General features: G+C 42.5%; 1 protein-coding gene across 1 annotated transcript in view; it reads right to left on the reverse strand.

Moving 5' to 3' along the window:
- Window positions 1-214: 214 nt before the first annotated feature.
- The window catches only part of LOC143282644 (proprotein convertase subtilisin/kexin type 4-like), a 39,273-nt gene continuing 24,979 nt past the window's right edge, over window positions 215-14,508 (reverse strand). Inside the window, exons 6-12 of the mRNA XM_076588292.1 lie at window positions 14,170-14,252; window positions 10,962-11,050; window positions 9,905-10,077; window positions 8,595-8,837; window positions 7,150-7,250; window positions 5,318-5,536; window positions 215-3,214 (exon numbers count right to left, since the gene is read on the reverse strand). Of these exons, the coding sequence (XP_076444407.1) occupies window positions 2,335-3,214; window positions 5,318-5,536; window positions 7,150-7,250; window positions 8,595-8,837; window positions 9,905-10,077; window positions 10,962-11,050; window positions 14,170-14,252 (1,788 nt within the window). The 3' untranslated portion in view covers window positions 215-2,334. The remainder of the gene's footprint in view (window positions 3,215-5,317; window positions 5,537-7,149; window positions 7,251-8,594; window positions 8,838-9,904; window positions 10,078-10,961; window positions 11,051-14,169; window positions 14,253-14,508) is intronic.

The raw sequence follows: 14,508 nt of genomic DNA on the forward strand, positions 1-14,508 counted from the left end.
ACAGAGGGAGAGTGAACTACAGCTCAAGACAGAGGGAGAGTGAACTACAGCTCAAGACAGAGGGAGAGTGAACTACAGCTCAAGAGAGAGTGAACTACAGCTCAAGACAGAGGGAGAGTGAACTACAGCTCAAGACAGAGGGAGAGTGAACTACAGCTCAAGACAGAGGGGGAGTGAAAGAAGACATTTATTCACTTGCGCACAAGAAGATAAATTCAGAAAACAATGTTTATTCGAGTATCACAGAAAGATTATTATTTTTTAAATGCATTTTGCGTAGGAAACTCCCAATTGGATTTCATTTAACTGATTCTATGGTTCAGAGAACAAGAGACAGTCAGGCAGACAGAAAGAAAAAAACATTCCCACAACACCTGCAAATGAATCTTCTCTTTCACATAATTATTCATTTCTTGAATCAGAATGGCAGGCAGACAGAAAAAGAGTATCTACAGTTGATACAGGATTTTTTTTTAGATACAATATTCTTCATAGTGATTAATTTCGTCAACAAAATTATGAAAGACTCATTAGACCGGATTCAGAATGACAGTTTTTTTTGTGTGTGGATCCATGCACAATGTGAACATGTAAATACAAGCCATCACAAAGATGATCTGTGTCAAGATGGTGTTCCCTAATTGTGTGTATGTCTACTAGATCTGTTGTTTGGTGTGCATATGTAGGCCTATCACAAAATAAGCCATCTCCAGGTTTTTACATGGCGCTGGCTAAAAACTGCCAACAATTAAACCAACAATCTCACAAATGAGTATAAACAAACTGAAACACTAAAATCATTTTGGTTTAGATCAGCACAAAAAATATATACATATGACTTCTTATCTTAATTCATGATCATAGGTAGATGGATCCCCTACCAAATGAAGCATCATACATTTTGATAGACAATACACTGAATTTTTTTCAACAGATCATAACCAAAAGACCACAATCTAGTTTGATGAACAATACTGAAAAGAGCTAAACTTGCTCAAATATTTTAAAAAAAACAACTTTGACATGCCTGTACAAACTCAGAGCAAGTTTGTGAAAAAACATTTATGAAGATAATGTATTTTTCAAGGCGATAAATAGGAAGAGGTATCATAAAATGCAATTTTGAAGACTCAGTTTATGGCCTACCTCATTCTGATCAAGTCAAGTCATATCCCATATACATGTATAACTGAAAACTGACATGGTTAACTCAAAGTGTATAGATTTCAAACTGAAAAGAATTACATCAACTGTTAATATCTATAATAGTAGTGAACAAATATTTATACCTGATCATATGCATGAACTATGTTACAAGGCTTTGCTTCAGAGTGTAGGTATGGGTTGTATTTTACTTTTTTAAATCACATAATAACAATGTTTTCATCTCAGAAATATCTGAATTATGCATGAATTTCTCTATCAATTGTAACATACATGCATAACAAGCCCTTGCTCACATCAGTGAATAGCAGTTGAAGATCAAGACAAATTTAATATTGAAGATATATAATAGGATTATTCAATTTCACAGTTATACTGTGTACATGATTTTTCTGCTTCTTTTTTAATGCTGAACAAAAACATGCTACATTGGACTGTGCAAATGTGAACAACATTGCAAATAAATCAGTTAAAGCTACAATAGCAACAGAATTAACAAAATTGTTAATAAAAAAAAAAAAAAATGTCTTAGTATTCATTATTGAACAAAATGCTGAGAAAAGTCAGTGTTGAACAAAAATGCTGAGAAAAGTCAGTGTTGAACAAAATGCTGAGAAAGCCAAGTTAAAAAAACAAACATAGAAATCAACTAACAACAAAAAGCCAAAAATACTCTTGAACAAAAAATTAAGTGTTTTGCTTCCATTAACCTTAACTGAATTTTCAAGAACTTAGCTTTGTGTAGGTAAATGATTATGACAGTTCATCTATGAACATAATTACAATATAATACACTTGAGCATCTTACCAGACTCGCTGATGCTGTTTGGATATTTTTTATGAGATTCCAAAATTCCTGTATTACCTGTTTCAATTATGTTTGTGGCCTGCTAGTACCACATCTGTGTATGTGTGCATGAGCACATGCATGTGTGTGCACATGTGCCTTCATGCTTGTGTATGTCTGTGTGTGTGTCTTGCATCTTGCAAGTCTTCAAGCATGATAACAACAAACAAACAAACAAAAAAGCAAATAAATTATGAATGTTAAACTTTTGAATGTTGACAATAACTGATTTTTTCAAGATTCCTAAGCCCTTTTTATTCAATTTAGGCTGTTCTTAAATGAAAAAAAAAAGTTTCTGTTATCTCTGAAGACGGGTAACATTTTCACTCTCCGTCTTTCTGAAGAAGACGTTCCAATCTTTGTAAAATCATGACCAGGGCTGGCTGACGAAGAGCATCAGAGTGATGACTCTCTATCTCTTCTTCTTCCCTGCGGTGATAACTCGGTGCTGGTTCTTCTTCTTCACCAACGACTGGCTTCATTCCTTTCCTCAAAGCAGGAACAGAGTATTTCCCCTTCAAGAATCGCTTGACGTGATTCTCTCCTTGTTCTTGTTTCATCAGCCTGCTCAGTCGTGCTGCCAGTTTGTCAATGGCCGTGTCAGTAGAGATCTGAGAGCTGACTCGGTTGAGTTTGTTCCGTCGTTTGAACGGGCCTGTTTGTTTGACGTGGACGTTGCGAGCGCTCTCAGTTTCATTCCTCTTGATCCTCTGCAAGCGCTCCTCGGATGGGTGGTATGCTTTCTCCATGCTCTGCTTGGACGAGAAATCTCGGCCGTATCGCTGCCCGGCCGTGCCGTACAGGATCAGATCCCAGCTGTGCAAGTAGCCGCTGCTGTCTTCACTGGCCTTGTCCAGAATAGCAGCCAGCTCTGAAAACTCGTCCTTCATAAACTGCGACTCCTCCTTGGGTTTGTCGTGAATCTCCAACTGCCACGTCCCTTCTGGATTCTCATCCCATGCATGCACCGTCATGAAAGTGAACTCCCACTCCCCTGTGTACTGATCAAGCGGTCGTTGTGACAGCAGTTCAGAGCGTGTGCCTGCAGGGGAGGTCAGGATCACACTGACGTCTCCACGGCGTTGCGTGTTCATCTTGAGGTGCACCTGCACGTGCTCCAGCCTCTGGATCCACCTCAAGGGGTCTCCCTTGCAAGCATCAACAGATAACTTATCGGTGACCGTACCTCCAAATCCAAGCTTGCTGCAACAGATGGATAAAACAAGGCCAAGTTTCAGCAACAGTCTAGGGTGTGTTGGCCAGGAGGTGTGGAGTTGGGGGAAGGGGGGGGGGGTGTTGGGGGGATCTGTGTTTGAGTCTACTGTGCCACACTGGAAATAACAGAGCAAACTAACAGGACTAAGCACTCTTAACATTTTCATGGTAGTGCAACATTTTTTCTACACTCTCCTCCTTTTCAAACAACATTGGTAGAAGATAAAGCACAAAACAGGACAATGTATAATGATCAAGATATAATGTGAACTAATTGTTTTTCTTTAATTACTGAAATCTCTATATAACTAGGCCCGGCCCTCTTAGGGTGTGAGGAGGTAAGAGCCGAAACACTTGACTGAGGGGGGCTTCTTCTCTGAAGACCTTGTACTGTCCAGCTCTCCCTAGTTTTTTTATCACTCAATTCAAATCCATGATGCCTTCATTAACAAACGGTAGCGTCTTGCTGTCTGTCCTCTGGGGTGACCGAACATCGATAGTTCCTGCTGGACTGCTGTCATTGACACTGCAGATGATCAACCCTGGTTGTTGTTTTTTGCTGTGTGTACGTTATGCTCAAACAGTGCAGCAGATCAACCCTGGTTTGCTGTGTGTACGTTATGCTCAAACACTGCAGCAGATCAACCCTGGTTTGCTGTGTGTACGTTATGCTCAAACAGTGCAGCAGATCAACCCTGGTTTGCTGTGTGTACGTTATGCTCAAACACTGCAGCAGATCAACCCTGGTTTGCTGTGTGTACGTTATGCTCAAACAGTGCAGCAGATCAACCCTGGTTTGCTGTGTGTACGTTATGCTCAAACAGTGCAGATGATCAACCCTGGTTTGCTGTGTGTAAGTTATGCTCAAACAGTGCAGCAGATCAACCCTGGTTTGCTGTGTGTAAGTTATGCTCAAACAGTGCAGCAGATCAACCCTGGTTTGCTGTGTGTAAGTTATGCTCAAACACTGCAGCAGATCAACCCTGGTTTGCTGTGTGTACGTTATGCTCAAACAGTGCAGATGATCAACCCTGGTTTGCTGTGTGTACGTTATGCTCAAACAGTGCAGAAGATCAATGGTGTTGCTGTGTGTACGTTATGCTCAAACAGTGCAGAAGATCAATGGTGTTGCTGTGTGTAAGTTATGCTCAAACACTGCAGCAGATCAACCCTGGTGTTGCTGTGTGTACGTTATGCTCAAACAGTGCAGCAGATCAATGGTGTTGCTGTGTGTAAGTTATGCTCAAACAGTGCAGATGATGGGGGCAGCAAAAACCAAAGACTACAGCATCTTGGACAGTCAAACAAATCACACGTTACTTATCCCAGTAAGAGTGAAATTTCCTTTCACATCAGGCTCCCACGACAAGAAGAGAAAGAAAGAAATTTCCTTTCACATCAGGCTCCCATGACAAGAAAAGAAAAAAAAGAAATTTCCTTTCACATCAGGCTCCCACGACAAGAAAAGAAAAAAAAGAAATTTCCTTTCACATCAGGCTCCCACGACATAAGGAAACAAAAAAGAAGGTATTTCCACTCACATTAGACCCCTACTACATTAAAAATATATTTCCACTCACATTAGACCCCTACTACATTAAAAATATATTTCCACTTACACTAGGCCCCCGTGGAATAAAAAAAAAACCTACAGATATTTCCACTCACATCAGGCCAAACTGCATTAAAAACCCAAAGATTTTTCTACTCATATCCAGCCCCTACAACATAGGCCTCTCACAACATACAACAACCCAAGATATTTCCACTCACAATAGGCTCCCAAGGCATAAAAAGGACCAGAGATATTTCCATTCAGGTCAGGCTCCAACAGCACTCAAAACCCCAGGATATTTTCACTCACAATACACCCCCATGGTATATAAAAAAACAAAACAACCCAAGATATTTCCGCTGACATAGGCCCTAATGGCATTAAAAAAAAAAACCTATGATATTTCCACTGACATAGGCCCCCGTAGCATTAAAAAAACAAAACACCATCGATATTTCCAACCAAATAAAGCGCCCATGGCATAAAAAAAACAAAAAAAACCAACAAAACAAACCACCTAAGATATTTCCACTCACATGGGGCCCCCGCGGCCCTTGTACCGGCACGTGTGCTGCTCGGGGACATTGCGCCAGTTCTGGGCAGCCTCCACCATCTTGCCGCAGTCCATCAGGCCGAAGCCGAACTTGTGGCTGACGTGGTGACCCCCCCCGTTGATGGTCCAGCTCCCGTCCACGCTGGGCACCCTGGTCCCCTGAATCACCACGTGCTGCACGTCCCGCCAAGTCAACCTGGGGCTGTAGGCAACGTGGTGGTGGTTATTATTATTATTATTATTACTGTCATTATATGGATAGTTATACCTGCCACGTCAACCTGGGGCTGTAGGCAACGTGGTGGTGGTTATTATTATTATTACTATCATTATATGGATAGTTATACCTGCCACGTCAACCTGGGGCTGTAGGCAACGTGGTGGTGGTTATTATTATTATTACTATCATTATATGGATAGTTATACCTGCCACGTCAACCTGGGGCTGTAGGCAACGTGGTGGTGGTGATTATTATTATTACTATCATTATATGGATAGTTATACCTGCCACGTCAACCTGGGGCTGTAGGCAACGTGGTGGTGGTTATTATTATTATTATTATCATTATCATTATATGGATACCTATACCTGCCATGTCAACCTGGGGCTGCAGGCAACATTGTTATTATTATTATTATTATTATATGGATACCTATACCCGCTGTCAACATGGGGCTGTTGTCAAGGTGGTTGTTATTATCATTATTATATGGATACTTATACTTGCCACGTCAACCTGGGGCAGCGGGCAAGGTGGATGTTGTTGTTATCATTATTATTATTATCATTATCATTAGCATATGGATACCAATACCCACCGTCAACCTTGGGCTGCAGGCAAGGTGGTTGCTGTTATTATCATTATTATTATATGAATACTTATACCCTCCACATCAAACTGGGGCTGCAGGCAAGGTGGTTGCTGTTATTATCATTATTATTATATGAATACTTATACCCTCCACATCAAACTGGGGCTGCAGGCAAGGTGGTGGTTGTTATTATCATTATTATTATATGATTACTTATACCCTCCACATCAAACTGGGGCTGCAGGCAAGGTGGTTGCTGTTATTATCATTATTATTATATGAATACTTATACCCTCCACATCAAACTGGGGCTGCAGGCAAGGTGGTGGTTGTTATTATCATTATTATTATATGAATACTTATACCCTCCACATCAAACTGGGGCTGCAGGCAACGTTGTTGATATTATTATCATTATCATATGGATACTTATACCCACCATGTAAAACTGGGATTGCAGGCAGCATTGTTCTTATTATTATTATCATTATCATATGGATACTTATACCCGCAACGTAAAACTGGGACTGTGGGCAACGTTGTTCTTATTATTATTATCATTATCATATAGATACTTATCATATGGATACTTATACCCGCCAAGTAAAAGTGGGACTGCGGGCAGCATTGTTATTATCATTATCATATGGATACTGATACTCTCCACGTCAAACTGGGGCTACAGGCAACATTGTTGTTATCATTATTATATGGATACTGACAGGCACAATAGCCGAGTGGTTGAAGCGTTCGACTTTCAATACTGTACACTGACTTTGCACATTTATCATACTTGTGGATGCTGATTACATTACTTCAGTCATCATTATCAACATACAAATTATGCTCCCAATGACAGAAAACTTACTTTAATATGCTTGTATTGTATATGCATGTGTATATATTGATTCATTTTCTGAATATTCATTGCACTTTCAAACGAACATCAATAACACACACACACACGCACACATACGTATCTACACTATGCTGTCACTCACTTGGCTTGTAAGACATTGGCGATGCAGCCGGCAGCCAGAGGAGCAGCACTAGAGGTCCCCTGGAAGTTCTCGATACATCCTCCCCCAGCATCCGTCGTCACCTGCACGGCATGCAGTCACTCAAACATCTTTTTCTTTTTTGTTCTGATCAATCCTTGACTGCTGCTTTGATGAGTAGAGGTTAAAGAAAAAAAAAAGGTTTTAGGCTTCTTACCCCCAGGTCACCAACACTAATTACCTGTGACCCTCAGGTCACCAACACTAATCACCTGTGACCCCCAGGTCACCAACACTAATCACCTGTGACCCTCAGGTCACCATCACTAATTACCTGTGACCCCAGGTCACCAACACTAATCACCTGTGACCCCCAGGTCACCAACACTAATCACCTGTGGCCCCACAGGTCACCAACACTAATCACCTGTGACCCCACAGGTCACCAACACTAATCACCTGTGACCCCCAGGTCACCAACACTAATCACCTGTGACCCCCAGGTCACCAACACTAATCACCTGTGACCCCCAGGTCACCAACACTAATCACCTGTGACCCCCAGGTCACCAACACTAATCACCTGTGATCAACAGGTCACCAACACTAATCACCTGTGATCAACAGATCACCAACACTAATCACCTGTGACCCCCAGGTCACCAACACTAATCACCTGTGACCCCCAGGTCACCAACACTAATCACCTGTGATCAACAGGTCACCAACACTAATCACCTGTGATCAACAGATCACCAACACTAATCACCTGTGACCCCCAGGTCACCAACACTAATCACCTGTGACCCCCAGGTCACCAACACTAATCACCTGTGACCCCCAGGTCACCAACACTAATCACCTGTGACCCCCAGGTCACCAACACTAATCACCTGTGACCCCCAGGTCACCAACACTAATCGCCTGTGACATCCCATACAAGGGGTACAAATTCTTCCAATTTCCGATAGTAGGTAATTACAAAAAATATACTTATATGAAAATATAATTATCTTCTTTTGTCACACATAGTTAATGTTGCTGCATTCTACACATAATAAAGTTGCGAAAGGATTTTCGTTTCCAGGCTCATGTTGCTTTGTACTCACACAATAAAGATAAGAGAGGCACGACCTTCAAGACTCACTTGTGACACACAATGTATCCAGTAAAGGAATCACAAGGGAAAAAAAACGAGATTAAAAAAAACAACAACACTCCCACCACCACCAATGACCATCACCACCACAGCGGACAACACTGACACACACACACACACACACACACACACCACTTTCAGCTTGATCTGACCCAGATCCTGCTCCTGGCTGAGGAACTCACCACCACCACCACTAATGACCACTACCACTACCACCACCACCAATGACCACCACCCCCACCAACAACTGACAACACTAATGTACACACACACACACACACACACCCACCACTTTCAGCTTGATCTGGCCCTGGTCCTGCTCCTGGCCGCGGTACTCCTCACCCCCCGTGGGCACGACGGCCAGTGTGGAGGTGCAGTTCTCCATGTAGAAGGGCTGGCGGCCCCGGTCAGTGATGGAGCCCACCGACAGGGTCTCCAGGCTGGAGGTGTAGCCGTCCGCGTTGCAGTCGTCCCCGTTCATCCCCCCGTTGCCCGTCGCCCACACAAAGATGCTGCCCAGACCTCCCCGCCCCTGGGAACATGGTGTGGTGATGATGATGATGATGATGATGATAGTAAAGACAGTCATGATAATGAGGATAATGAATGCTGCACAAGCCTCCCCGCCCCTGGGAAAATAGTGTGGTGATGATGATGATGATGATGATGATGGTGATGATGATGATAGTAAAGATAGTCATGATAATGAGGATAATGATGATGATGTTATAAGTGATGGTAATAATGATCATAATGATGACAACAATGATGACCATCATCATTATAATCGTATCATCATCAACATAATTATCATCATCATTATACTCACCATCACTATCATCATCACAATTGCTGCTGTTTTACTATCATTATCATCATCATTTGTAGCAGTAGCAGTAGCAGTAGTACAGTGTTCATGTAGCTATCAGCTGTTGTGCAGAGGGAGGGAGGTGGCTGAATGCTCCATACACTGGTCTGTCAGTACAGTCCCTGAGGGTGTACGTGTGGGTTCAAATCCCGCTCTTGCCCTTTCTCCCAAGTTTGACTGGACTGTCCAACTGAGCATCCTGTCATTTGGATGAGACGATAAACTGAGGTCCTGTGTGCAGCATGCACTTAGCGCATGTAAAAGAACCCACGGCAACAAAAGGGTTGTTCCTGGCAAAATTCCGTAGAAAAATCCACTTCAATAGGAAAAAAAACAAATAAAACTGCACGCAGGAAAAAATACCAAAAAATGGGTGGCGCTGTAGTATAGCGACGCGCTCTCCCTGGGGAGAGCAGCCCGAATTTCACACAGAGAAATCTGTTGTGATAAAAAGAAATACAAATACAAATACAAATGGCAACAAGTGTGTTGTCCTCTGGCAAAATTCTGTAGAAGAAATCCATTCTGATAGGTACACAAATACATATATATATATATGCATGCACTTAAGGCCTGACTAAGCACGATGGGTTATGCTGCTGGTCAGGCATCTGCCTAGCAGATGTGGTGTAGCGTATATGGATTTGTCTGAACATCATGGCACCTCTCTATGAACTGTGGGTACAAAGTATTCAAAAGAATTCCTCCTCCTCCTCCTGTCGATTCCTGACCTTCAGCACTCCCTCCTTCAGCGACTGTTTGGCGAAGAAGTGGGGCCCCTCCATGGTGACGCCGTCGTCGTTGGGCCCCCAGCTGGCACTGTAGATATCCACATAGTCTCTGTTGAAGGCCAGGGCTTCTCCCTCCAGGGCGTCCGTCACACTCCCATCCAGGATTCGGATTCCTGTTGTTGGGAGAATTGTTACTGTTACTCATTATTGCTATCACTAGGCCCAACACTAAGCTTACATCACAGATTGACATAAGTTTACAGTTGGGCCAACAGCAAAGTGAGAGCTGTATTGTCAATGGTTTCTCCAATCAATGGGAAGTCATTTACAGCTTAGTCTTTTGTGAAGGACTATGACTCTCAAACTAGGAGGCAACACTGCACTGGCTCTTAGTGCTGCAGCCTTGGGGGCTAGTTGGCCTTTCAGAACCATCCCAACACCGACTGCATTGTAAGCCACACCCACACCGCAATCTTCACGTACGTACCTCCTATCTTTGCATTGTAAGCCACACCCACACCGCAATCTTCACGTACGTACCTCCTATCTTTGCATTGTAAGCCACACCCACACCGCAAACTTCACATACGTACTCCTATCTTTGCATTGTAAGCCACACCCACAAAACTTCACGTACGTACCTCCTATCTTTGCATTGTAAGCCACACCCACACCGCAAACTTCACGTACGTACCTCCTATCTTTGCATTGTAAGCCACACCCACACCACAAACTTCACGTACGTACCTCCTATCTTTGCATTGTAAGCCACACCCACACCGCAAACTTCACGTACGTACCTCCTATCTTTGCATTGTAAGCCACACCCACACCGCAATCTTCACGTACGTACCTCCTATCTTTGCATTGTAAGCCACACCCACAAAACTTCACGTACGTACCTCCTATCTTTGCATTGTAAGCCACACCCACACCGCAATCTTCACGTACGTACCTCCTATCTTTGCATTGTAAGCCACACCCACACCGCAATCTTCACGTACGTACCTCCTATCTTTGCATTGTAAGCCACACCCACAAAACTTCACGTACGTACCTCCTATCTTTGCATTGTAAGCCACACCCACACCGCAAACTTCATTGTTGGCAGCGGCAGCGATCTCTCCAGCGCACCTGGTGCCATGCCTGTGGGCACAAAACACACGGCACTATGTGTCTGATCAACAATCAGGTCAAGGTTAACTCAGTACTGCCAATTAGCTCCCCTGACCTTCCACTCAGACCACCCATTTGTATGGGTAAGAAATAAAAGCGCAAAATAAAGAAGAAAAAAAAGAATGAAAACGTTAGAACTTATGAAGTGAAAACTTCCAAACTGATCAGTAACATAACGAGTTAGCTGGGGGCAAAATATAAAACTTCCTCCCTTATTATGCTATCATACAGTCAGATAATGAAATCATTCATATCTTTTTGTTCAAAATTTGCACACACTGATGACTTGTAACTGAATCCAGGAAAGCACAACGAGTTTGAAACAGATTAAATTCAGAACGTTATATTAAGGCCATGATAGGGCCCCTTCTTCTAAGTCTGTTCTCATAACAGAAAAAAGACTAAGCTTTAGTTAAGTCATATTCTGCATTAAAATTTCCGTCGCTTCAGCTGAAATCCAAATCAGCTGGCTCTTTGTCACTGTCTTCCATGAAAACTACCTCAACCATACACTTCCATTATATATATATATATATATATATATATATATATATATATATATATATATATATATATACCAATTTCAACATATAAACTCAAAGACTGCCAAATGCAAATCAAGCAATGAATGGAAGACTGATGAAGGAAAGTAGCCAATGAAACATGGTAAGGAATGAGAAAAACATGGATATGGATGAGACTTGGACTCAGGGTTTGCTGTTATAAGTAAACTGGGAAGGTGACACTGAGGGACGTTCTGCTGTCACATTAATCTTGGAATTCATCTGCAATAAGTTTTTTTTTTTTTTTTCATGAAAACTGTGATTAGGAAACAAAGCACCACGAGGCAAAGCAATAACTATACACTTTGAAGAATACATTCATTGCAGTACTTCTGTGTGAAATTTGAATGTGCAAGCTCCTCTTTTCCTCAGGATATACCTATTGCTGTTATCTACTGCGTTCATGAGCTGCATTACCCACATTCACTCACAGCTACATGTGGGACTTTACAACTAGGAATGTTTTTATCCACCATGTAGGCAGCCATACTCCATTTTCTGGGTGGTGCTGGCTATTTTCAAGTTTCCAAAATCAACCAAATGATGACATGGACTAACGTGTATATTTTTATCTCAGTATAAATGTGTATGCACACGAAGGGGGTTCAGGCACTAGCAGGTCTGCACGTCTGTTGGCCTGGGAGATCAGAAATCTCTTACCTTACCCCCACCCCACCAGTTCCCATGACCAGGATTCAAACCCTGGCCCCTCAGATTGAACGTCCAGTCCTTTAATGCTGTTGGCTCATCAGCAATAACTACACACTTTATCAGATTGAACGTCCAGTCCTTTAATGCTGTTGGCTCATCAGCAATAACTACACACTTTATGGAATACATCAACTGCTGTACTATGATGTAATATCTGAACCTGCAGTTTCCTCCAAGATTGACTGGAAAATCAAACTGAACGTCTAGTCATTCAGATGAGATGATAAACTGAGGTCCCATGCACAGTATACATTTGGTGCACTGCAAAAGAACCCATGGCAACTGAAGGGTTGAACTCTGGCTAAAATCTGTAGAAGAAACCCACTCTTGATAGGTACACAGATAGAATGTACAGAAACCCACTCTTGATAGGTACACAGATAGAATGTACAGAAACCCACTCTTGATAGGTACACAGATAGAATGTACAGAAACCCACTCTTGATAGGTACACAAATAGAATGTACAGAAACCCAGTCTTGATGGTACACAAATAGAATGTACAGAAACCCAGTCTTGATAGGTACACTGATAGAATGTACAGAAACCCAGTCTTGATAGGTACACAAATAGAATGTGCAGAAACCCACTCTTGATAGGTACACAAATAGAATGTACAGAAACCCACTCTTGATAGGTACACAAATAGAATGTACAGAAACCCACTCTTGATAGGTACACAAATAGAATGTACAGAAACCCACTCTTGATAGGTACACAAATAGAATGTGCAGAAACCCACTCTTGATAGGTACACAGATAGAATGTACAGAAACCCACTCTTGATAGGTACACAGATAGAATGTGCAGAAACCCACTCTTGATAGGTACACAAATAGAATGTGCAGAAACCCACTCTTGATAGGTACACAAATAGAATGTGCAGAAACCCACTCTTGATAGGTACACAAACAGAATGTACATGCACTCAAGGCCTGACTAATGTTGGCTTATGCTGCTGGTCAGGCGTCTGCCTAGCTGATATCAAGCAGAGTATATGGATTTGTCCGAATGAAGGGACGCCTCTCTGAGAGTTTCAGTTTCAGTTTCAGTTTCTCAAGGAGGCGCCATTGCACTCAGACAAATCCCTATACACTACACAACATCTGCTAGGCAGATGACAAATCCCTATACACTACACAACATCTGCTAGGCAGATGACAAATCCCTATACACTACACAACATCTGCTAGGCAGATGACAAATCCCTATACACTACACAACATCTGCTAGGCAGATGACAAATCCCTATACACTACACAACATCTGCTAGGCAGATGACAAATCCCTATACACTACACAACATCTGCTAGGCAGATGACAAATCCCTATACACTACACAACATCTGCTAGGCAGATGACAAATCCCTATACACTACACAACATCTGCTAGGCAGATGACAAATCCCTATACACTACACAACATCTGCTAGGCAGATGCCTGACAGCAGCATAACCCAACACACACTGCCAGGTCTTGAGTGCATGCACACTGTATGTGTGTACCTATACATGCCGGTGTATTTCTCCTACAGAATTCTGCCAGAGGACAACACCCTCGTTGCCATGGGGTCTTTTTCAGTGCGCAAAGTGCGTGCTGCACACAGGACCTCAGTTTATCGTCTCATCTGAACGACAAGACACAGTTTGATTTTCCAGTCACACTTGGGAGAAAGGGCGAGAGCTGGTTTTGATCTCAGACCCTGGGGGACTCTGTACTGGCAGACCAGCACCTGAGCCATTCTGCCGCCTCCTCTCTAAACCCTATCTCCTGTATCGCTGAGAAACAAACTGAGAAACACACTGAACACTCACCCGTTTCCAGGGTTGCTCATGTTGGGCATGGGGTCATGCATCTTGTCCATCTTGTCATTGAGGTCAGCACTGGCTCTGGGGTCCTGCCAGACAGAACATCCTCAACATCTGTTTCTTGGAAATTCTGTTCATACTCAACATCTGTTTCTTGGAAATTCTGTTCATCCACAACATCTGTTTCTTGGAAACTCTGTTCATCCACAACATCTGTTTCTTGGAAATTCTGTTCATCCACAACATCTGTTTCTTGGAAACTCTGTTTCACAATGAAAGGTATTCTTCCTCCACGTGAAAACCAGCATCAGCATGCTGATGAAAACTGTCGTTTTGTGAGAGGTT

Source organism: Babylonia areolata, chromosome 6 (genome assembly GCF_041734735.1).
Source record: "Babylonia areolata isolate BAREFJ2019XMU chromosome 6, ASM4173473v1, whole genome shotgun sequence".
Lineage (NCBI taxonomy): Eukaryota > Metazoa > Mollusca > Gastropoda > Neogastropoda > Buccinidae > Babylonia > Babylonia areolata.